General features: G+C 39.2%; 2 protein-coding genes across 5 annotated transcripts in view; one reads left to right on the top strand and one right to left on the bottom strand.

The window, feature by feature from the left end:
* fli1rs (Fli-1 proto-oncogene, ETS transcription factor-related sequence) overlaps window positions 1–10,701 on the bottom strand; it is a 28,544-nt gene extending 17,843 nt beyond the window's left edge. For 2 of the 3 annotated variants that reach the window (XM_061674645.1, XM_061674647.1), the window contains exon 1: window positions 10,496–10,701. In XM_061674645.1, the coding sequence (XP_061530629.1) occupies window positions 10,496–10,513 (18 nt within the window). In that variant the 5' untranslated portion in view covers window positions 10,514–10,701. Of the gene's footprint in view, window positions 1–9,990; window positions 10,095–10,495 lie in introns of all 3 variants that reach the window. The other variant, XM_061674646.1, reaches the window with a different exon arrangement.
* A 7,225-nt stretch (window positions 10,702–17,926) lies between these two features.
* etsrp (ETS1-related protein) lies at window positions 17,927–25,119 on the top strand. Of its 2 annotated transcripts, none has more exons than XM_061675704.1 (7): window positions 17,927–18,014; window positions 18,102–18,183; window positions 19,926–19,994; window positions 20,084–20,158; window positions 22,102–22,521; window positions 22,613–22,731; window positions 23,245–25,119. In XM_061675704.1, the coding sequence occupies exons 1-7, from the start codon at window positions 17,973–17,975 to the stop codon at window positions 23,500–23,502; spliced, it is 1,065 nt and encodes a 354-aa protein (XP_061531688.1). In that variant the 5' UTR covers window positions 17,927–17,972; the 3' UTR covers window positions 23,503–25,119. The 2 variants fall into 2 exon arrangements, with proteins under 2 accessions (XP_061531688.1, XP_061531687.1); XM_061675703.1 differs by having other exon boundaries at window positions 19,893–19,994.
* Window positions 25,120–25,370: the final 251 nt, after the last annotated feature.

The raw sequence follows: 25,370 nt of genomic DNA, 5'->3' as shown, positions 1-25,370 counted from the left end.
TTCACACCCACAGTCACACCTACGGGCAATTTTAGACTCTCCAATTAATGCATGTTTTTGGGATGTGGGAGGAAACCGGAATGCCCGGAGAAAACCCAAGCAGGCACGGGGGAGAACATCCAAACCCCACACAGGCGGGGCCGGGGATTGAACTAAGAACTGTGAGTCTGACGCTCTAACCAGTCTGCCACCCATCAAAAATGGTACTGTCCCATGGTCTTATCTTCTGAACCAGGAAGTGGCTTGTTAAACTCCACCTGAAATATCTATTTTGTGCATGACTGAGTGTGGAGCGTGTTCTCATGAGAATTTAGTAGAATTTTTTTTTTTCTTCTTACAGTGGTGCCTTGAGATACGAGTGAACCGACGAACAGGTTTTTCGAGATAAGAGCCATTGTCCGGCTGATGTTGTTTGCTTTGACTTGCGAAAAAAAAAAAAGAGATACGAACACTGTGAATTCAGCTCAACTCACTTCACAACAAGTAGCAGTTTTGGCCGAATTTTTTTATTTTCTTTTTAAAGAGACTTCAAGCTATTTGTCACTTCCAGCTGAAGTTTACTGTCATACTAAACATAAAACAAAGAATTACATGTTGTGTATTTAAAACAAACACATAGCTTTGCCTTAGAAAGTGTGTTTAGCTTAATGCTAACAAATAATGCAAAATGCCTTAGACCGTCTTGAGAGTAGCATCAGTGTTGCGGTATTATAAGCCTTTAAGCAACGGATATTTAATCACAACGGATATTTAATCACAAACAGTGGAACCTATCCCAGCTATCTTTGGGCAAGAGGCAGGGTACACCCTGAACTGGTCGCCTGCCAATCGCAGGTCACATATAAACAGACAACCATTCACACTCAGATTCACACCGACAGGCAATTTAGAGTCTTCAATTAAACTACCATGCATGTTTTGGGGATATGGGAGGAAACCAGAGTAGCAAGAGAAAACCCATGCAGGCACGGGGACAACGTGCAAACTCCACAGAGACCAGGCCGGATTTGAACCCGGTTCTCAGAACTTTGAGGCAGATGTGCTAATCAGTCGTCCACCGTGACGCCCGCAGTACAATATCTACACCTTTATTTTTGCCTCTATGGGATCTCATCCCTGCTTTCATAATACAAATTGGCCATCAATAGAAAGTCAATAACGAAAAAATAAATGACTAAATCAGGCTTGCAAAAACAAAAAACACCTTTTGCACTTTCAGTTCAGTAGGATTTTGTGCAATCATGTCTATGCTGTGATCAATATAAAAATGTTGCTGGTTAAAAAAAAGCATATTCTTTTTAAAAATATATATATAAAATGCTTACTCCACAATCTTAGCAACTCGGTTTTTGTTTTTTTCCCCCTCAATTTCCTACTAAACTGATGTCAGAAAAGATCTGAAGACGTGTCAATGCAAACGCTAAGGTGTGAGATGACGTAGTCTTTGAAAAGCATCAGTAGTCTTTGACCGCATTTTAAAGGTCCCGTATTTTGGCTATTTAGACTTCCTTAGAGTAACTCTCTAACTTGGACTTACTATAAAAGTGTCAATTTAATTTAAAAAAAAACTCCTCGGTTTTGTCATGTACAAGTGTTCAGAAAAGCCCCCTCTGAAACCTACTTCTGTTTGATCCAGTTTTGTCCATATTTGGCTAAGCCCGCCCCCCTTTCCACTGATTGGTTGTCTCCGTGTAGAAGACCCACTTGTGAGAGCACACACGCTTATGTTGACAGCGCTAGCTCGGGAGCGGAAAGGCGGAGCGCTTCGCTAGTGACGTAGACAAGCTCAAGAAATTTGAATGACCTGATTTCAGGCCTCTCTGCAAAAAAGCGTCTGAAACTCAGGAATGCGTGGATGATTTTAATTCATATTTCACATGTTTACTGAGGCACCAAAGAGACCATGTTACATCCCAAATACTAGAAAAGTTGATTTGGCAAAACATGCCCGCTTTAGGCGCGTTGTCGATATGGTTGGGTTTGCGGTGGATTTCAGTCCCTTCAGCGCTTGCTGACCAAGCTTAAGATGGCACGGCGTGTTGATGCGCCTGCGCCGAGACCACAACAACTTACGACGACATCCGGAGCCTGAGAAGCGTGTTTGTTTAGAGGAGCCGAGCATTGTCTTTTGGGCCTCGTACGTCAGCGCTGTGCTTTTTCAGCGGCCGACAGGAAACCTGGCCGCCATGTGCGGCAAAACCTTTTGGCACGGGCCCACGGAGAGGAAGTTGAAAAGATGTGGGTCATTTGAAATCTGCAAAACACCCCGTGGTCAAGGGTGGTGGCGGTAGTGGGAAGGCAAGGTCATTGGACAGCAAAACAATTGTTGTTGTTGATTTCGCTTGTCTTATAGCTCTATTGTGACTACTAATAATGCCTTCTATTGTGATAACATAAAAAACACTGGGAAAACACCGAGTTATCTTTCAAGGTTGTTTTATGATGATGATTTTAATTGACCCCACCCCCTCCCACCCCTCACTTATAGAAAAGGCAAATGGTACTGGATTTTTTCTTCCATTCTGGGATTTGCTTTAGCCTTGCAAATGACCGGCGACCAGTCCAGGATGTACCCGCCTCTCAAAGTCAGCTGGGATGGGGTCTAGCTCACCTGTGACCCTAATAAGGAAAATAAAATGGATGGTTCGATTTACTTTATTATATTTAAACAGCTTTGAAACAGTCCCACCCACCCCCACCTCTCCAGCATTAACCTTCAACTTCCACAGAACTAATGGAAATGAATATAGTTTATTTTACAGATAAGATGAAACTAAGTGCTTCCTTTTTGGGGGGAAAAAAATCCCTTTTGTCAAAACATTCAGCAGATCCTTAATAAATTTACATTTTAAATGTTAAACAATTTAACCATACATACGCCTCACATTTTAAAGTAACACTGCACCACTATTTTCTAATGTAGTTGTATAGGTGAGCCAAAGCGACCTTTGCCAAATATTTTACAGAACAAAAAAATATATAAATATTGACTTTCTAACCCCCCAAAAGATGATAGCTTGGATAGGCTCCAGCACTCCCGCGACCCTTGTGAGGATAAGCGGCTCAGAAAATGGATGGATGGATGGATGTCCAGCCCAAGGGCAGACGCACAGAATGCAATAAACAACGTCCTCTAACACTGCAGCAGTTGTTGCGCCTGTCCTCGATCTGGTGCCAACACATGATCACAAAAAAACAATTGTTTGCTAAAAATCACTTTGGAAACTTAAAAAAAAAAAAAATCGCAAGCTTAACTCTTTAAACAAGAAACGTTTCGGATTTTAGCTTTGATGCTGATTCAAGAAATCCCAAGCAAAAGGTGTCCGTTTGCTAACATTCCTAATTTTTGTTTTCACATCCAATATTAGCTCGTTAATTAAACTTTACCATTGTCAGCTTATGCACTCTTAAGTCGGTTTGGAACCAAATTTCGATGGTGGGGGTCCTCGTTTTACAATGGAGTTCTGTTTGTACGCAAGTCAGAATCCCCCGTCGTAGTCCATCACTGACCTGCGCTAAGTCAGTAAATATTTGTACGAAAAACCCTTGTAGGCCATAACTATAACTGAATGAAAGAAAAGTAAGTACAGCAGTAACTGAACTTGCTTTCCACGTACCACATATTCTTACACCACTATCGTCATCCATCGCCTTGAAAGAAGGAAGTTTGTTATTCAAGTCATCCACAACTAAAATTCAGTCGAGCACTCTCACAGAATAAGCACCCGATTAAAATATGCCATAAAAACATGCAACTTGAAGAAATCTTGCTATTCACAGCATACTGTCAACACATTCCATCAAAACGAGCAAGAAAAGCATGTTTTACAACGACGACTGTTCTGTAAGTCAGCTACGCTGAAGAAGGAATCACATCCCACTGTCAAGAAAAGAGCTGGTCGTTACTTTCTTCAAATACACATGCCTGACAACCTTTGATCATCTATGTGGGTAAATTGATCGTAAAGCTTTGAATTATGCTGATTTTAACATAAACAACATTTAACAATTTGAACATCAAGACCAAGCAGTATGGTTTTAATCAACATTAGTGCGTTGGTTTGTTAACAGGCACGAAAATGCAAAACAAGCGGCATTTTAGTAAGATAACTCATTAATTGGCAAGCTAGCTAGCTAGTTAGTTAACTGAGAATTTTTTTGAGATGTTCAAACATTGACAAACAAATAGGTATTGAGAATAACGATGCAATTGTACAAGAAAGTGTTTTTTTGTTTTTTTTTAAGGGAGAGCCCGGACACACTACTGAGGAAACTCTTTTCGGCCGCTTGCATTCGCGATCATGTTCGTTTGGTCACGACCCGCAACTCTTGAGGGTGGGAACGTAGATCGACCGGTAAATCGAATCCTTCTTCACCATGACAGACCGATACAGAGGTTGCATCAATGCAGATGCTGCACCGATCCGTCTTTCGATCTCCCGCTTCATTCTTCTCAGCTCAAAACATTACAACAATAAATACAACCCTAATTCCAATGAAGTTGGGACGTTGTGTTAAACGTAAAGAAAAACAGAATGCAATGATTTGCAAATCATGTTCGACCTATATTTAATTATAGCAAATAATCATTAACTTAGAATTTAATGGCTGCAACATGTTCCAAAAAAGCTGGGACAGGGTCATGTTTACCACTGTGTTAGATCACCTTTTCTTTTAACAACATTCAATAAACATTTGGGAACTGAGGACACTAATTGTTGAAGCTTTGTCGGAGGAATTCTTTCCCATTCTTGCTTGATGTACAGCTTCAGCTGTTCAACAGTCCGGGGTCTCCGTTGTCATATTTTACGCTTCATAATGCGTAACACATTTTCAACGGGAGACAGGTCTGGACTGCAGGCAGGCCAGTCTAGTACCCGCACTCTTTTACTACGAAGCCACGCTGTTGTAACACGTGTAGAATGTGGTTTGGCATTGTCTTGCTGAAATAAGCAGGGGCATCCATGAAAAAGACGTTGCTTGGATGGCAGCATATGTTTCTCCAAAACCTGCATGTACCTTTCAGCATTACAGGTACCTTCACAGATGTGTAAGTTACCCATGCCATTGGCACTAATACAGCCCCATACCATCACAGATGCTGGCTTTTGAACTTTGCGTCCATAACAGTCCGGTTGGTTCTTTTCTTCTTTGGCCCGGAGGACACGACGTCCACAATTTCCAAAAACAATTTAAAATGTGGACTCGTCGGACCACAGAACACTTTTCCACTTTTCATCAGTCAATCTTAGATGAGCTCGGGCCCAGAGAAGCCGGCGGCGTTTCTGGGTGTTGTTGATAAATGGCTTTTGCTTTGCATAGTAGAGTTTCAAGTTGCACTTACGGATGTAGCGCCGAACTGTATTTACTGACATTGGTTTTCTGAAGTGTTCCTGAGCCCATGTGGTGATATCCTTTACACACGTCTATTTTTGATGCAGTGCCGCCTGAGGGATCGGGCATTCAATGTTGGTTTTCGGCCTTGCCACTTACATGCAGTGATTTCTCCAGATTCTCTGAAACTTTTGATGATATTATGGACCGTAGATGATGAAATCCCTAAATTCCTTGCAATTGTACGTTGAGGAACATTGTCCTTAAACTGTTAGACTATTTTCACATGCACTTGTTCACAAAGAGGTGAACCTCGCCCTATCTTTGCTTGTGAATGACTGAGCAATTCAGGGAAGCTCCTTTTATTCCCACTCATGGCACCCACCTGTTCCCAATTAGCCTGTTCACCTATGGGATGTTCCAAACAGGGGTTTGATGAGCATTCCTCAACTTTCTCAGTCTTTTTTGCCACCTGTCCCAGCTTTTTTGGAACATGTTGCAGCCATAAAATTCTAAGTTAATGATTATTTGCTAAAAACAAGAAAGTTTATCAGTTTGAACATTAAATATCTTGTCTTTGTAGTGTATTCAATTAAATATAGGTCGAACATGATTTGCAAATCATTGTATTCTGTTTTTATTTCTGTTGTACACAACGTCCCAACTTCATTGGAATTGGGGTTGTACGAAATTGGGTGACAATTACTTTTTTTTTTTTTTACCTGTAAAGTTTATATGTTCGGAGAGTAAAGACGTAATGGTGCGAGAGTCTTATTTTGAGAATAAGGTCGAAACATTATGAAAATAAAGATGTACAGTCATTGTATGAGAATATTTTTTCGTTTTAACAATTGAGTCGAAGCATTTCGAGAATAAAGTGACAAGTTACAAGAAGATAGACTCAATTATATTTTATGCATTTTTTTAGAATAAAGTCAAAACTAGACATAATTAGATGAGAAAAGCATTTTCATCAGAATAAAGTGGAAGATGCATATCGCAATGTTACGTAAATGTTTTCCCCTGATGTGGATTAGAGTTGTACTATGATCTTATCGTTGGTGAAATATTGCGATATCGTTTTGTGACTTACACGAACAAGTGTTAATTTACTAATCTAAGAAAAAATGGCATACAGCAAAGCGGGCCTTTATATCCTCTTTGCTCCCTCAGCTGACTCTCTCTCTCTCTCTCTCTCTCTCTCTCTCTCTCTCTCTCTCTCTCTCTCTCTCTCTCTCTATCTCACTCAAAGTGATTACATCAGACGAATTTTAATGTGCAGAAGTGAAACAGCGGCCCGAAAGTGGCACCAAACGGCTAGCTCGCCCGCTAATCCTCAAGAGGAGAGACAGCAGTTGTTTTTCGATCGTCAGCCGCACATCACTCTCTCGCTTAAACCACAAAGCTGCACGAAAACCACAGCTAATGCAACGGCTTCCTAGACCGAGTGGAGCTGGCACCGCCTTTTTGAGCCCTAAAAATCTGTGACGAGCGTTGTGTGTTGTTCTGTGAGAGCGCAACTTCCACACAAGTCAGCAGCTATGCATTGCATCACGCAGACTTGCCCAAAACTGAAGAGCTTGGACACCGAAGGCCAAAGACTCAGTCTCACATGTAAATCGTTTATTCATGCAAACACGAACGAAGCCGAAACATCGGACATTGTCATTTTTGGTTGCTCTGTGGTGACATCTCGTGTTAAAGAAAAGACATTGTAAATGTTTAAAGTTCCTACGGGTGCTTTGTCCCGTTCTCCTGCTATAGGGTTCCGGCATTTACCCGTGCCGGAAGTAAGTGCTTTCACCTGTTATGCAGAATGCAGAAGTTGCTTGCGCATGTACACTGTTGAATAGGACAAAAAGTCAAACACACAAATACAAAACGAGACAATTTGCAAGGAGCTGCTGTAGGCCACAACTTACACACAAACGCTCACACGCAGACTAATCGGCCAACCTGTCTTCAGCAGCTGATGTCATGTTATTTGATATACGAGTTACTTGATGTAACAAATTTAGCTTGTAAGTCAAGTTACCACTGTAGTCAGATGACGTCAGAGCCAGCGTTCTGAGATGACTTACAAAATAGTTGTGGACAGCAGCTATCGCTTTCGACACAACAGGGCGGGAGAAGTGATTGTCAGGTGTTAAAATTCACACCCCTGTTCCGCCTTTCCGGAATTCCCACGTCTGATACTACCTCCCAAGGTGGAAAATCGTGGTCTTGTTTATACATAACAGCAACATGGGGGGCACATTGTGGTTATAAATGTACACTTCTGCAAGGAAAACCTTTGTGATATTTTTCACAGGAATTACTTTTGGAGGTAAAGTGGGAAAAAAAATACTCGAAAGTTGTAAATGTATGAGGAAAAAAAATTTTTTTTACGTCAATAGTCATAATTTTACAAAAAGTTTGAACATGAAGTGAAAATGCTATAATTTCACAAAATAAATGTGCTATATTCAAAACATATTTTTCAAGAATAATAATTTTATGAAAAATACAGATTTTAACTGAATTAAGTTGAAAATGATAATAAAATAGACGTAAACGTACAAGAAGACTGAGAGAATAATGAAACATTACAATAGTCTTATATTTTACAAAAATAAAATGACAGTAAAGATGTTATACAAATTGTATTAAAGTTGTGTAGAAAATGTTAACATACAATAAGTTGGGAGAATAAAGCTGTAAATTAATTTAAGAAAAAGAAAAGATAAAATTTATTTTTTTATTTACAAGTAGGCGTAATTTCTTGTAACAACAATAGTGAAAATGATGAGAGAATTCAAACTTTATTGTAGCAGATATTTTTCTAATTTCTTTCGAGGCAATAATTTGAAACATTATGAGAATAAAGACGTCTTTTCACAAGAATGAAGTCAAAACATTACGAGGATGACATAATTGTGCACACTTTCTTTTTTTTTTTTTTAACAAAAAAAAGACATAATTGTACTTTTAAAACTATAGGAATAAAGACAATTGGACAAAAAAAATTTTTTCCACGAGAAGTCAAAAGGTTGCGAAAATATTTGTAACTGCATGCTATATAAACATTTAAAGACATAATTGAGTTTTTTGTAACACAAATAGTCAGTTATGAGAATAAAAACTTTATCATCCTCGAAAAATCTTTATTTTTTTATTTTCGCAATACATTTGACACATTATGAGAATAAAGGTGTATTTTCACAAGAATAATGTCGAACTATTACCAGAATAACCGTATAGTTGCACACTTAGTGGGAAAAAAGACTTAAAAAAGACTTTGCAAATTTGTGAGAATAAAATGAAGTGGGACATTTTTACAAAATTTGAACAGTTATTCTTTTTAGCAACATGACACAATCATCAAAAAAAAGTAGTTTCTATTTTTGCTATTTTGCTACTTTTGGTTGAGATTTCACCATATTGGTCGTTTTGACTTTACTCATTCCCAAAATTAATAATGAAGTTGAAAGACAAAATTCTGCTAAATTCTTAGCTGTAAGGAGCCTATATTTTAGTTGTAGAATCTTACTTTAACCTACGAAATCCACATCCTTTTGTGTTTTTTATTATCGCCACGCTATCCGTATAATGAGCTGCTGTTGTTTTTTGTTTGTTTTTTGTTCTTTTGCAAGCATATGAAGTTGTGCAAAGGTTGTGAGCATGTCTGAGGCCCACAAAAAGCAGAAGTAAAAGTTAACTTGAGCTGATTTTGCAAACAGTGTGTTAACCCCCCTCCCCCCCCCCCCCCCGCCCCCCACTCTGCTGAAACTTTTCCTGCAGTAGTGGACCAAAAATGTTTATTTTGCTGGAGAACATTGTAATATTATATATATTTTTTTTTGCTTCTTTTTGCCCTTTTTTGGGGGGTATGTTTTAAACTCTCTGTATGTCTCTATGGTCCAGGCAGCCGGAAATATGTGCGGAAAGTCTGAGGTTTGAGACAGGAAGCCTGCAGAGTTGAGATAACGCCACCTGACGAGCGCTCCCGTTTGCAGCTATAAATTAGACTTAAAATAAACTCCACGAAACACACATACACACACACACACAATCGACACGAGAAATAACTGTGTGCAGGCCATTGTGTGCTCTAAGAGAATGTGCATGTGACACTTATTTTGTTAACACGAAGACCCGTTATAATTCAAACCGTTCTTCCACCGTTATATTCGTTAATATAATAACATGAATTTGTCACATTTATGTCCTACTTTATCACACGAGACCCGCCTATAATTTGAATATATCCCAAATATGACTTCCTCAATCTAGACAGAGGCTTTTTTTTTTGCGTAAAACCAGAAGGCGTTTTGCACTTAAAATCAAATACAGAACATTTTCGTTAGAAATCAGCACTTTTGATTTGGTGTCGTTTATAATGAATGAACATTTATTCGAGGGATATTTTTAATCATTAAGCGTCCATTTTGTTGTTTTTGCGTTCAAGTGGCGTCTAAAATGGTCGTTGGATAAGAGCACCCTTAAGTTAGTGTCGTTTTTTAAATCAGTTAACGCATTCAAAGGATATTTGTATAAATCAAGCGTCCTTTTTTGTTTTTAATGTAGAATAAGCAAAATTGAAGATAGTTTTAACCTCCCATCTTCGTCAAATAGTCATCAGATAAGAAAATAGAATGATACAAATCTGTAAAATACCGGTTTTGCAAATGAATCACCTCCCGGTGCCCATCCATGGTGCCTTCAGGGACACCTGCCGCTCCGACGCGCGCAGCTTAGACGCGTCTTTCTAAATTGTGCGCCTAAAAAAAAAAAGAAGAAAAAAAAAAGAAGTCCACGCGTGGTGTCCTTGCCTGTGGCTCGGTTCGGTTGCGATGTGGCAAAAACCACAAACAAAAATGACTAAATATATAAGCGCGCAGAGAGAAAGAAAAGTGGGGGGGTGAAACGGCTGTTTTTTTTTTTTTTTGCGCCCGCTAATTAGTACGCCTTTTTCACGGAGAGCGTGAAGGGAAAGAAAAAGATGCGGCGGTTAAGTTGTGTTATTCTAGAGTCGACATACAACCACGAACGGGAAGGAAGAGGAAATTTTGTACAAGAAGGAAAGAGTGCAGGGGACTCTCTCACTCGCGGTGTGGGTGGAAGAAGCCTTCGCGTCGCGCGCGTGGAAAGGCCACAACAACGAGCATTTCCAGGTACTTACCTTTATGGTGCAGTCCATATTGGAAGCAGCTTGCTCATTGAACGCGTCTGGTCGTTTTTGCTGTTCAATTAATTGCGGACTTCAATTCTCGTCGAGGTGCATTGGCTCGATGGCGCAAACCATTGTAGTGCTCTACTTTTTTTTTCTAGTTTTTTTTTCTCGCACACCATAAACCGGATGACAAGCTCTCTCTCTCCTTCTCTCTCGCTCTCTCTTTAAAGTGGGAAGTGAAGTCACCCTTGCATTCAAACAACACATTTTAGGGCAAGAAGCCACGTGATCTCCGCATTTCCACATTTAGATTGAACATTATTGTCGTGATGAGTCAGTGAACTCGACGACAATGAAATTACAGTAGTAGGATTAAAATCAAAATGGGATGACAAATCTTCGGAATGAAATTAGAAAAAAAAAAATCTTAGTTTCATGAGTTAAAAAAAAATGTCATTCATCCATTTTCCATACACAGGTAAGTTGAAGCCTATCCCAGCTGACTTTTGGGGACAGGCTGGGTACACCTTGGACTACTTGCCAGCCATCGCAGTTTTTAAAATTTGTGCAGAGCAAATATATATATATATATATTTAAATGTAAGATGTGTACAGGAATAATAAATCGATTCACCCATTTTCTGTACCGCTCATCCTGGGTCAGCTGTCTTTTTCTAAATGTGTAACTGTATGTAAAACGTATTAAATTACTTTTTTAAAAAAAATAGATACAAGGAAAACTAAATCGTTATGAAAATATCCATATAGCAAGAACATCGTTTTTCTTGTACTATTTTAACGTAATTCTCATAAAATTACTTTTCCCTGTAATATTTATTTGTTATTATTATTATTATTATTTTTAAACCTGTCCTGTTCAGCTGCATGGCCTTGCAGAATGGTGGATCTGTATTCCTTTTGTGGTGGAACACTTGCTGTGCAACGGGGGAGTTTGAAACACTCCCTGTGCTTAATTTTTAATTTTTAAGTTATTCTTGTTTATTGAAAATGCAGCTGGACATAAAAGGGTTGTAGGGAACAGACAGAGGGGATAGATTGGACAAGGGGAATAGGGGTACGAACCACAGTAGAACAATAGTGCGACAGTCTACAGGGTGATTGAAAAGTAACACCCTATTTTTAAGTACTTGTAAATTATTTCTGAACTATAATTCTTACAAGAAATGAACATGAGAAGAAAATGTATTGCATGGAGTTTTATTTAAAATTCCATACGGGCGCCAGCATTAACCACCAGTTTCTCAAGCCGGCTGGGAACCGCATTTGCTGATCTGTCGTAATTCGCCCTTCGAGTTCTTCCAAAGTTGTTGGTTTGGTAGAATAGACTTGCTCCTTTAACCAACCCCACAGAAAAAAAAAAGTCGCAGGGTCTTCAATCAGGACTTCTGGCTGGCCACTCATGCACAAAAAAACTGTTTGAAAAATATTACAACATATGAATAAATTATAAGTCTTTTAAAATAGGGAGTTACTTTTCAATCACCCTGTATATATTTGAGCACAAGCAAATTTGCAACAGTCAAATTGTGTTCTTATTTGTGGATGGGGGGCGAGACCCGGTGAGGACATGCAATAACTAACCAAGAGAACAAAATGAGACAGGACAGAATCATACAGGACAGGGTGTGGGTAATGAGCAAGGCAGTGCTACTGATGAGTGGTGTGATGGGATTATTTTTAGGGTCTAAACACCTGTAAGAACCTGTGAGTTGATATGTTAGTATAACCTGTGTTGTTGTTAGTGGTCCCAGCACAAGCAATTAAAGCCTATAGCATGTCTATCGAACTTATTAGTGAATGAACATCATATGACATGCATGCTAGTCAACTGGTGTACGGAGTTGCTTCGCCGGGGGGGGGGGAGCCATCCCCATCCCTCCGCGGCCCAACAACCGAAGGGGGCAGGCCCCAGGAGTCAAGCCAAGAGAAATGTGAAGACGCACTACCCGACCCGATTACTATGGTTACCAGGCCCCCGACTGGCAGCCATTATCCTTGTAGTGTGATCGTGTGTGGTGGGGTGTTGTGCATTAAAATTGGGGAGACTGGTGGAGGTGAGGTGAGACGGTCACAGGGCAATGATGACACGCAAACGTCACCCCCACCCAAGCCAACCAGCTCCCCAAATGATGTGCAAATGTGTATGGTGTATAAAAATCTGCGGATTTTCATAAAATTTCCACTTTAGTGTCTTCAAATTACAAAATTATTGTTTTTCCAAATAATATTTGTGACTCTAAACTTTGATAGGTAAGTAACCAAAATGTCTGGCCGTGTATCAAAGCACACAACTGACTGGTCATCATAAAATATATCTTGAGTGTTCCCAGAATAGCTCGTTGGATGTTTATGTGCGTCGTCTTTTTCCAGGTGATCGCTTTTGTTGCCTTATGTTGATCCCAGCTTTCCTGTCAGACACAATGAAGGAACATTCCCGAGCAACTTCTTTTGCTTTGTGATCCTCTTGACTCCACTGACTCATGCCCTCTGTCTATCTGTCTGTCTACAGGCTTTTTCACATGGAAGTCCTTCAAAAATTGACGGCTGTAACAGGAGATACGGCTTTTAGCCACCTTTTACATATAATCAGGAGAATGATCTATCTACAGTATCAATAGTATCTTTGATGCAGAGAGGCTGTAAAATTAGCCGCTGTTACTGAAGATCTGGCATTCACGCTTTGCCTTTTACATATAACACAGTGAAGGCCGGATAGTGCATCGACCTATGACCTTTTTCACATAAAGACGCTGAAAAATTGCAGAATTGCAGACACAGCTCATTTTCACATAATCCAGTGAAGGCAGCATTTTGTAGCAAGCTAGCTATCAATAGCCTTTTTCACATAGAGACCCTGCACAATTTCCAAATCAGAGCGATAACTCATTTACATATAATGCAGTGAAGGAGGCATTTTGCCACTAGCTTGCTAGTGATAGCCACTTTCACACAAGCAAGCAAGTGTTACAAATCATAGCTGTGACAGACGATCCGACATTCTACATATATTACAGTGAAGGTGACAAATTGATGCTAGCTGGCTATCTAGCTATCAAAATCCTCATTCACACGGAGATTGTGCCAAATTGGTAGCTGTGACAGAAGATTCAGCACTTAGCCACCTTAGCCGTTCACACATAACACAGCGAAGACGGGATGTTGCATCTATTGACCTATACCCTCTTTCACACAGAGAGCCAGCAAACCTGGAGTCAGAGCTGAAACATAAAAGTACATCTATCTATTCAACCATCCATTTACAGTAAGTCTTGGTAGATAGATGAATACATACTGTGGATATACAAAGTCTACATACCCCTGTTCCAGTGCCTGGCTTTTGTGATATAAAAAAACGAGACAAAGATAAATCATATTAAACTTTTCTCCACCATTAATGTACCTTTAAACTGTACAACTTAAATGAAAAAAAATTTTGCGAGAGGGAAAATAAATAAACTGAGATGTGGTTGCACAAGTGTGCACACCCTTTTAACTGGGGATGTGGCTGTGTTCAGAATTAACCACTCACATTAAAAGTCATGTTAAATGGGAGTCAGCACACACCCGCCACCTTGTAAAGTGCCTCTGATTGACCCCAAATAAAGCTCAGATGTTCTAGTAGGCTTTTCCTGACATTTTTGCTGTTGCATGTTACTTGCACAGCATCACAGGGGTCTCATTGTTCAAAGGTATCAGTCAGCAGAAGTGTACAAAAGTATTTCCAAGGCATTAAATAAACCATGGAACTCATTGAAGACAGTCATCATCAAGTGGAGAAAATATGACACAACAGTGACATTACCCAGAACTGGACGGCCTTTCCAAAATTGCTTTGTGCACTGGTGCACAGAAATGTTGGAACAGGAAGGGGTCATACCCAAACGGTTTGACTGTCCAAAATCCCCTGGTATGCTGAAGCATTCTGAGTTCCTTTCACTGGAGCTCAGGGGCTAATATTTTGGACATTTCCAACAATGTGGGAAGTTTGGAGATGGCCCCTCCTTTGTGTGTCAGTGCATAAATCAAGGTTTATAAATACACGGATGAGAGAGTTTGATATGGATGAACTTGACTGGCCTGCACAATCCTGACCTCAACCCTGTAGAACACTTTTGGATAAATTAGAGCGGAGACTAAAAGCCAGGCCTTCTCGTCCAACATCAGTGTGTAACCTCTGGAACTGCTGGAAACTAATGCTTCACCTGTCAGTCAAATACGTCTGTTCCTATGGGCTCAGTGTCTTCAGTCTGCGATACCGCCATGGTCGAGCCAGCTCGTTATCTCGAGGGCTAGCACATTAGCTTGCCAACCTCAGGCTATTGTCGTCACAAGGCTAGCTTTAGCCGCACCCAAAAAAATATGTCCATAAGAGATGCAAAAGAGTTTTAAGGTACAGTATATCTCAATAATTCAGGCCTAAATTCTTCTCAGTCTTTGCACGTTTTCAGTTCTTACCTTAAAACGTATATATGTATTGAGAAACGAAACTTGAATGAATATTTCGACTGGGCGTGTTAAATTTTTCTTAATCCTGTTGATTTGTTAAGTACAGTTCAATTATCCATCCATCCATTCTCTGAGCCGCGTATCCTCACAAGGGTCGCGGGAGCGCTGGAGCCTATCCCAGCTATCATCGGGCAGGAGGCGGGGTACACCTTGAATTGGTTGCAGTTCAATTATACTTAACTTTAAAGTAGAAGACAGTTGCATTCAACCTTTTTAAACTGTTTGTTTTCAAACAGGAAAAAGTTTGACTTTTGTGGATTCCATTTTATTTTCATCATTTCAATATTTTGTTTTATTTTTCCTTAATTAAGTACAGTGTTCATGTTCAAATTGTGCATAACTCCACAGAGGCTTAAACTTTTTTTTTTTTTTTTTTTTTTTATAAATCCAGTACTGTATATTTGTTCAGTACCATTCGGTTGTATTTCACTTTTTAGTATAATACATTTATATGTAATGTTTTAGATTGTTTTTATTTTATTTTCAAACAGTTAAACTTTTACTTGTGGGCAATATCTTTAAATTGAATTATTTTTAACTATACATTAAAAAATTTCTTTAATTTAGTGCAGCATTATTGTTCAAACTGGGTTTAATGTTACAGTGGCTTACAATAATATTAAATATGGTCGCTGTCGGGCGGAATCCTCTCATCTCCAAAACTATTATTCAGGAAATTTTTGAAAAAGAACATGTTACGAGTTATTTAACGTTGTATTGTTAAAGTTGTCAAGCTAGCTCCAACATTTGAATAACAGACCCGCAAAATATGGAACTGACCAAATTGGGAGAGGAGCTTTCCACCCTACAGCGACATATATGAAAACCTGCCTTTTTAAAATTTTTATAAACACTTAGGCCTACTAGGTACTTGGAGAGCTCAGTTTCTTTACTTATTTATTTTTAAGGTGGCACTTGGTGTGAAAAGCTTTAGATGATATTCGTTATCCTGTGTATCTCTTGTTATGCTGCATGTACTGTAAACCAACGCCAGTCCACACTTGTAGCGTCATTATTATTATTATTATTATTTTTTTTTTTTAAAATTCTTATTGTTTAATTTATACTCATTATAGTTTCCCAAAGGGAAATTCAAATAATAATATTCAATAATGAATAGTATTGGGAGAAACGGAGGGGCCCCAAACTCCAATTTTGCTTGGTCCGTCCGTGTCGGTGCTCTGCTCGGATTCCTGAGCTGATAGTCGCCGGCAGACGGCAGTTAATCAGCGGCCGCCTCTTGTGTAACCTTAGCCGGCTCGTTGCCCCCGCCAGCAGGCAGGCCGAGGTGGGGCTCCCCAATCACGACTCAGCGACGCGCACGATTTCACCCGAGAGTCCACTTTTCCAGATGGAGTGTGTGTGTGCGTGCGTGCGCGCGCGTGCGTGCGTGCGCGAGAGAATAGCAGAGTGCTGTTTGTTTACACAAGACCCTGGAGCAGGCCTTATCTGCAGCGTCCACTCACGCTGTGATTTCAAGACTTTCTTCATCAACCAGTCGCTGTGTGTGCGTGTGTGTTATACGGGCCATTGTTTCAGCCCAATGACTCCTAAAGATACACCCTGATTTTTTCTCTCTTTCTTTCTCTCTCTCTCTCTCTCTCTTTGTTTTCCTCCTCATTAGAAAAACGATCTCTGATTTGAAAAGGCCGCACTTCACTTCATATCCGCACACACTCTTATTATGGCGCAGTCGTTGGGCTTGTCATTTAAAAAAATAAAAAAGAAATAAATAAACTTTTTCTACTGGTTAGGATTTGAATTGACTACACGGCGTTTATTACTATTGACTATCTGGGTTTATTGTGGGATATTGTGGTCAACTTGAAATTTTCTAGCTCAATTGAGAGACATTCGTAGCAAGTCAAGAAAGAAAATGTGACAAAATAAAGTTTTCCAAACTGAATCAAAATAATTTGTCACCATAATTCTGGAACTAAGTTCTTACCCAACTCTTTCCAAAAATAATTTCGTTTGTCCAATACATTAAAGGCAACAACGAGTTATTTATTTTTGAAATTTATATATAGGTTTTCACCAAGCATATAAAACGAAAAAAAAGTATTCTCAGTTAAAGCTATCCTAAAGAGGTGTGAGCTTGGTGTTTTATTTATTAATATTCAGTGTTTTATTGGTTTTAATTGAAACTTTATAGCCCATGTGTGTTTTAAAAAACACAAAATGTGTGGTTTTTTTCACAAAATGTGTTTTTTAAAACACTCTATAATGTGCTCTATAAACACATTTAGATTAGATTACAGTGAAAATCTATGTAATGTGATAAACGGATTGTATATTATTACAAAATATCTAAATAATTATGTAGTTTTAACCACAATTTAATATAGATATTATATATTGTTTTGATTGAATTCAAATATATTTGCCCAAACGATATGAAATTACCACACGTTTGAATAAAAAAAAACGTCCCAACAAATAAAAAATATATATAATAATAAATAAATATTACCCAGTATTTAGAAGAAAAAATATCGTGGCTTTTCCATCAATAAAATAATATAGATGAGTACATATATCTAAGCCCATCGTTTTTTAAAACAAAATATATATATCTAGTTTTGTCCTATAAAATTATTCTTAATCATTTCAAAGTAATTGTAAAAGAGTCACATACATTCTATTTAAAAAAATAAAAATAAATCGTTCAAACTTTTAAATAGTTTTCTCCTACAAATGTGTACCATCTTTGTTTTGAAAATGAATTAAAAAAAAAATGACAGACAGCAATGTTTACTCTCGTCATCTCTACAATGTTTATGAATGAAAGTTTTTTGGGGGCTGTGGAGCGGGGGTGGGGTTGGTTGGCTGTCTGTGACGTCACAGCTGCGGTGGTCACGACTCTGGCTGCCCCTCCCCTCCCACCCCTGCTCTTATAACGGACCAGTCCCACCACGGAGGAGCCTTCACTTCACTTCACGCCGGGACACGGACAAACATGTACTGGGACTCCGCCATCAAGCCTGAAGCAAAAATAAAGGCATGACGTATTTAATACCCGCAAATTATCCTTTAAAAGGTAAGAAATGTGGACTTGTATTTTATTTAATTTTTGCTTTACCGCCAGATGGAGGTGTGCCAGAGTGGCTTTTACGCGGAGGACTTTAGGACCCAGGAGGTGCCGGGAGGCTTTGACTTTGCATCTTTTGGTGAGTTTATTTGGGTTGATTTTGATGACGATGATGATGATGCTTTTAATGAGGATGATGAAGGTCCAATTGTTTATGCAGCCGGCTTCCTGTGAGCCTTGAAGGACACAGGAAATCGTTTCCCAGTCAGCATCAGCATCGTCATCACATCTGTCAGTTTTTTTGGCAACGAGGCCTTGACACACGTAGTTGTGTGTGTGTGTGTGTGTGTGTGTGAGTGAATCAGGGTGGTCAGGTTAAAGATACCCTCCCCTCGCTAATCCTTTCCTCCAGACTTCCTCCTCCAACAGATTTAGAGTGCATGCCCCCCCCCTACGTCCCTCCATCACTACGCTGTCACACTCCCTCCGCTGGCGTTTCCTCCACGCTTTTCCTCACCAGTTTCCTCCATCCATTGAGCTGTAAAAAGAAAGAAAAAAAAGCACACAGACACAAAAAAAAGTGGCTGATTGGATGGTAAACAAATGCCTCTTCCGCCCAACCTCACTAATAAGTGTTTAGTCTAATTGCTCTAACAGCAGGTTCGCCCCCTCCTCATGACGCGTGGATTGTTGTCTGAGTGCAAGGTCACCGGACACTTCATTAGGTACAGTTTAACTTTGCAGCGGAACCTCCAAAGTGGAGCGCGATGACTTCAGTGACATCAATTTTGAAGTTCTTCCCTTTTTTTTTACCCCAACTAAGAAATAACGTACAGTGAATTAATTTGATCATTCAACACTTTATTGACAGTACAGGCTACATGTTTCAAAGTCACATTTGTCTACTCCTAATGGTCATTAAAGTGTCAAGAGAAGTTACATGGTGTGAAAACCCAACTAAATAAAAGCAAAATAGAGGAAAAATCACTCGCTGGTTGACTTTGTTTTTTTTATGTGGCCACCGTAGAAGCTTTATTAACTTTACAGGCCATGTTTTAGGTCACATTTTACCATTCCTTAGGGTCATACAAGTTAAAAAAAAAAAAAAATATATTTTTTTAAATTGGGTAAAAAATAAAGAAAGAAAGAAAATACTTGCAGTAACACTGGTTGCATTAATACAAGCTTTCTAAACTGTACAGGCCATGTTTTAAGTCACACTTCAACATCCCAGATGGCTTTAGCAGTGTAAAAGTAAGCTAAACACTGTCAAATTGTAATGAAGTACAGGTCAAATACTTGGTTACGCCGGTTGGATTCATTTATTAACTGTACTGGCCATGTTTGAAGTCAAAATAAAATTACATTAATAAAAAATAAATGCAACTAATAAAATGACTAAATAAAAGTAAAATAAAGTAAAAAATACTCACAGTTAAGCCATTCCAATCGATCAAAGCTTTATTAACTGTACAGGCCATGTTTTATATTACATTTGAACATCCCTTACGGTCATACAACACTCAAAATTTAACTAAATAAATGTCAAATGAAGTAAAAACTGTTCAGCCTCTGACGCTGTCACAGAATGTGTTTGCAGAGTGGTACTGTCACCTAGTGGTGTTTTATAGCTAGTGTGTAATAAGTGTCTTTACGTTAATAAGTACTTGTTAGCATCTCTTGTTCTATGGTTATCATCACACCCATTAACCCTCCATTTCTGTGCACTTCAAATATTTGTACTTTCTGTTACATTTATGAATTTTTCCCTTACTTTTTGTTAAATTTATTGTCAAATATATATATATATATTTTTACAATACTTTTGTGTGTGTGTGTAACCTCTAGACTACCCTGGTGAAGATGTGTCTTTTCTGTTAGACAGCAGCAAGGCGTCCACGCAGCCGCAGCAGTATCCGCTCGACAGCTGCTATGCGGAGCCGCAAAAAGGTCAATACGAAATATATATGTGAAAATATAATTTGTAATATATGATGCATTCAAATTCATATTAGCTGTTTTTGTTTTTATCCCCACAGTTAACTCAAGTGACATGGGCCTCTTCAACCTGGACTCATTCCAGGAGTTCAGCTGGTGGACGTCTTATCCACCAGGTGAGTTTTTGCTTCTATATAAATATATAAATAAATCAAATTGGATTTTGACTTGCACCACACCTCAAAAACAAAACTACTATAAAAAATATTGTTGTTTCCTACAACCCCAATTCCAATGAAGTTGGAACGTTGTGTTAAACATAAATAAAAACAGAATACAACGAATGTTTACCACTGTGTTACATCACCTTTTCTTTTCACAACATTCGATAAACGTTTGGGAACTGAGGACACTAATTGTTGAAGCTTTGTAGGTGGAATTCTTTCCCATTCTTGCTTGATGTATAGCTTCAGCTGTTCAGTCCGGGGCTCCGTTGTCGTATTTTACGTTTCATAATGCGCCACACATTTTCAATGGGAGAGAGGTCTGGACTGCAGGCGGGCCAGTCTAGTACCTGCACTCTTTTGCTACGAAGCCACATGCAGAATGTGGTTTGGCATTGTCTTACTGAAATAAGCAGGGGGGTCCGTGAAACAGACGTTGCTTGGATGGCAGCATATGTTTCTCTCAAACCTGTATGTACATTTCAGCATTAATGGTGCCTTCACAGATGTGTAAGTTACCCATGTCATTGGCACTAATACAGACCCATACCATGACAGATGCTGGCTTTTGAACTTTGCGTCCATAACAGTCCGGATGGTTCTTTTCCTCTTTGGCCCGGAGGACACGATGTCCACAATTTCCCAAAACAATTTGAAATGTGGACTCGTCGGACCACAGAACACTTTTCCACTTTGCATCAGCCCATCTTAGATGAGCTCTGCCCCAGAGAAGCCGGCGGCATTTCTGGGTGTTGTTGATAAATGGCTTTTGCTTTGCATAGTAGAGTTTCAAGTTGCACTTACGGATGTAGCGCCGAACTCTATTTACTGACATTGGCTTTCTGAAGTGTTCCTGAGCCCATGTGGTGATATCCTTTACACATTGATGTCATTTTTTGATGCAGTGCCACCTGAGGGATCGAAGGTCACGGGCATTCAATGTTGGTTTTCGGCCTTGCCGCTTACATGCAGTGATTTCTCCAGATTCGCTGAACCTTTTGATGATATTATGGACCGTAGATGATGAGATCCCTAAATTCCTTGCAATTGTACGTTGAGGAACATTGTCCTTAAACTGTTCGACTATTTTCTCACACACTTGTTCACAAAGAGGTGAACCTCGCTCCATCTTTGCTTGTGAATGACTGAGCAATTCAGGGAAGCTCCTTTTATACCCAATCATGACACCCACCTGTTCCCAATTAGCCTGTTCACCTGTGGGATGTTCCAAACAGGTGTTTGATGAGCATTCCTCAACTTTCTCAGTCTTTTTTGGAACGTGTTGCAGCCATAAAATTCTAAGTTAATGATTATTTGCTAAAAACAATCAAGTTTATCAGTTTGAACATTAAATATCTTGTCTTTGTAGTGTATTGAATTAAACATAGGTCAGACATGATTTGCAAATCATTGTATTCTGTTTTTATTTATGTGTAACACAACGCCCCAACTTCATTGGAATTGGGGTTGTACATTTTTCTTTTGATTGATTTGTCCTAACAATATATAAAAAAATATATGGATTTCCCCCCCCAATAATAATAATAATAATAATAAAATAATAATAATATATATATATTTGGGGGGTGGGGGGGGTCCCATTAATTTTTTGATTGATTACAAAAATACACGTATGTTAAAAACAATCTGATTTTATAGAGTGTTATTTTCTTGATTAAAAAATATTTAAAACATTTTTGGGATTATTGGGGAGGCTGAAACACATTAATGGCATTCCCATTAATTTTGTTGCGGAAAGCTGATTTGAAATATGCGTGTTTTGAGTTACAAGCCTGGTCATGGAATGAATTCAACTCTTAAGTCAAGGCACTACCGTACAAAGATGTTTATGTCAAGTTTTCAAAGGTACTAACCTATAGTTTTGTCTCTGGTAGATGGGCTGTTGGTGGAGCAGGCCCAAGCAGGCGGCTACCAGGAACCAGGAGCCCCCCAGAGCTACCAGAGCCTGGTGCCCCAGAGCGGGCAGTTCAGCCCGGCCGTGGAGGGCAGCCACAGTCCCTTCCTGAGCGGGAAAAGCGAGGCAGAGTCCGGCTACTCTCGCCACTCGGCCGACCTCTACCCGGACTCGGACGGCCAAAGGAGAGCCTTCTGGTCCGAATACTCCCCGGGCGGCTTCGGCGGCCCACTGCCGCACCCGCCCACCACTGCCATCTGCCCCGCCCCCACCAACGCTGCCGCCGCCGCCACCGTCAACCCTCAGCCGTCAGACCACTACTACCCCCGTGTGGCCAAGCGCAAAAACATGCAGCGGCCTGAGAGGGACAGTCACATGGCCGCGATGGCCGCTTACCCAGGTTTCTACCGCTTTGGTTTTTGAGGTTAATGCAAAGCTTGGATTTGCCATGGTAACAGTAATAGAAGTATTTTTACGTCCATTTTCAAAAGGTTCTGGCCCTATTCAGCTGTGGCAGTTTCTACTGGAGCTTCTTCTGGACTCCTCCTGTCGCACCTTCATCTCCTGGACCGGGGACGGCTGGGAGTTTAAGATGTCCGACCCCACTGAGGTAAGACTTGTCACTCATATATAACCTCATAAAGGGAGACATCAATTCCAGGGGAGGCCTTCATTTTTTTTTACAAAATGCTTTTGGGAATATCAATAAACAAGGTTTTAGAGCATTTTGTTTCTCATAACGACAGAGTTTACTTACTTTTACTGTTTCCTCATACAATGGGTGTTTATTTATTCAAATGTGGATGGAGGGAGGCGTCAATTATAGGAGAGGTCCTTATTTTTCCAAACAATGTTTTTGAAATAATATAAACCATATTATTTACTGTATTTCCTCATATATCTACTCAAATGTAGATGCAAGGGAGGCATCCATTTGGAGGAGGCCTTTATTTTTACAAACGTATTTTTGAAATAATATGAAGCAATATTCATTACTCAACTCCGTCGTGGTGTCCAGGGGTGTTTAGTTACTCAAATCCAGATGGAGAGAGGCGTCCATTTCGAGGGGAGGTGTTTTTTTTTTTTTTTTTTTTTGGACTCAACCTTGTCTTTCCCTCCACAGGTGGCCAAGCGCTGGGGTCAGTGTAAGAACAAGCCCAAGATGAACTACGAGAAGCTGAGCCGGGGCCTTCGCTACTACTACCACAAGAACATCATCCACAAGACAGCGGGCAAGCGCTACGTCTACCGCTTCGTCTGCGACATGCAGGGCATGCTGGGAAAGACGGCGCAGGAGGTGCTGAGCAGCCTGAACATTCTGCCCACCGCCGGCAGCACGGAGTCGACGGCGTCGGAGTTCAGCAGCGAGCGATGGGAGTGAAAAAAAACAAATCAAAATGGAGTACTATGGACCGCTTAGCGTGTGAGTAATGTCATGTACACAATAAGTGACATTTGTGTATAAATTCACCACGAGGCGAGGAGAATTTGTGGTGGGAAAGTTCAGCATGTCCAGCTCAGGGCCAAGGAGGCATTTGAAGCACGACAAAGAGAAACGTGAAGCCACATCTCGAACAACGGTAAATAACCAATGAGTATTAGGGCCACACCGAAAAGACCGAGATAAAAAATGCTTAGACCATGGGGTTGAAGTCATACAGTAGAATTATGTGGATGGATATTGCAAGGAAAATTTTGAATTTTATGAGAAAAAGTGTTAAAAAAAAACACACATACACACACAAAATAGCAATTTCATGAGAAAAAAAATGCAACAAAAGTCACAATGTCCCACAATTTAAATTTCCCAGGAAAAAAAAAACATCTTTATATTTTTTATGAACTACAACCAAAATTAAAATTTCCACAAAAAAACATGTCATTTCACATGGGTAAATTTGAAATTTTCAGAGAATAGTGTCAATTTTACAAGAAATTGTCATTTTCCAAAACGAATACGATTTGTTTTTCATGAATACATTCACACTAACAAAAAGTTGCAATTCTATGCAAAATAAATTCCAACAAGTCACAATTTTACAAGAATATTATTTTTGAATAACATCGCAATAATATGAAAAGTTTTACAAAAAACATTTGCAATTTTCCACTATTTTTTTTACGTTTGGAAATTGCCCTTTTCCAAGAATTGTCTAATTTGTATGAAAAAAGTGTCATTTTCTGAAACAAAAGAAAAGTGTAAAATTAAGTGAGTGGATTGTCATCAAATTCTGAGAATTCTTTTTTTTTTTTTTTTACTGTTAAGAGACAAAAATTGGGTATTTTGTGAATAAAGTTGCAATATGATGACGAGTCATAAAAAATGTTGCTGTTTGCCGAAAATAAAGGTGTAATTTCACTGGAAAAGTGATAATTTTAAAAAGTGAATACATTCGAAATAATGAGACAAAAACTAAACATTTTATGAGAAAAACTTAATTTTGTGAATACATTCACAGTAACATGACAAGAATTGGCACTCTTACGAAAAAAAAAGAATTTTAAGTTAGTATAATCACCATTTTCTGAAAATATACTGTCAATTTTTATGAGGAGGAAAATATGTTATTTTATTACGACAAGAATTAGAAATTTGGCAAAAATATTAACAAACACGACAAACATCACAATCTTTTTTTTACAATTTTAAATTTGCCATTTTCCGAGAATAGTTGCAAATTTACGAAATTTTCAAGATTTTATTCGTGCAAAATTGAGATTTATTTAAAAAAAAATGTTTTTTATAAATGTCTGACTTAGTCTTATTAATGTAAGACCCTAATACTCCGTAGAATTTACTGGTATTTCTCTAAACAAAAGTCTTTGTAAATAGTGTTGATACGGTGGAGGTTTGTGCATTTATTATATTTTTTTATATGTATACAGAACACAGGTCTACCTCTGTTTTCTAATTACAGTAAATAAATTGAACTGTTTCCCACATTTGCTGTGTGAGTTTCCAGCCTGTGTGATGACTGTTCCATGCCAATAAAATGTCTATAAACAAACACTTATGTGAGTTTACAATATACCATTTCTATACCATTTCTGAGCCGCTTCTCCTCACTAGGCTCGCGGGGGTGCTGGAGCCTATCCCAGCTGTCATCGGGCAGGAGGCGGGGTACACCCTGAACTGGTTGACAGCCAATCGCAGGGCACATAGGAACAAACAACCATTCACACTCACAGTCATGCCTACGGGCAATTTAGAGTCTCCAATTCATGCATGTTTTTGGGATGTGGGAGGAA

This window comes from Phycodurus eques, chromosome 4, assembly GCF_024500275.1.
Source record: "Phycodurus eques isolate BA_2022a chromosome 4, UOR_Pequ_1.1, whole genome shotgun sequence".
Classification (NCBI taxonomy): Eukaryota; Metazoa; Chordata; class Actinopteri; order Syngnathiformes; family Syngnathidae; genus Phycodurus; species Phycodurus eques.
This window is presented reverse-complemented; position numbering and strand designations above follow the sequence as displayed.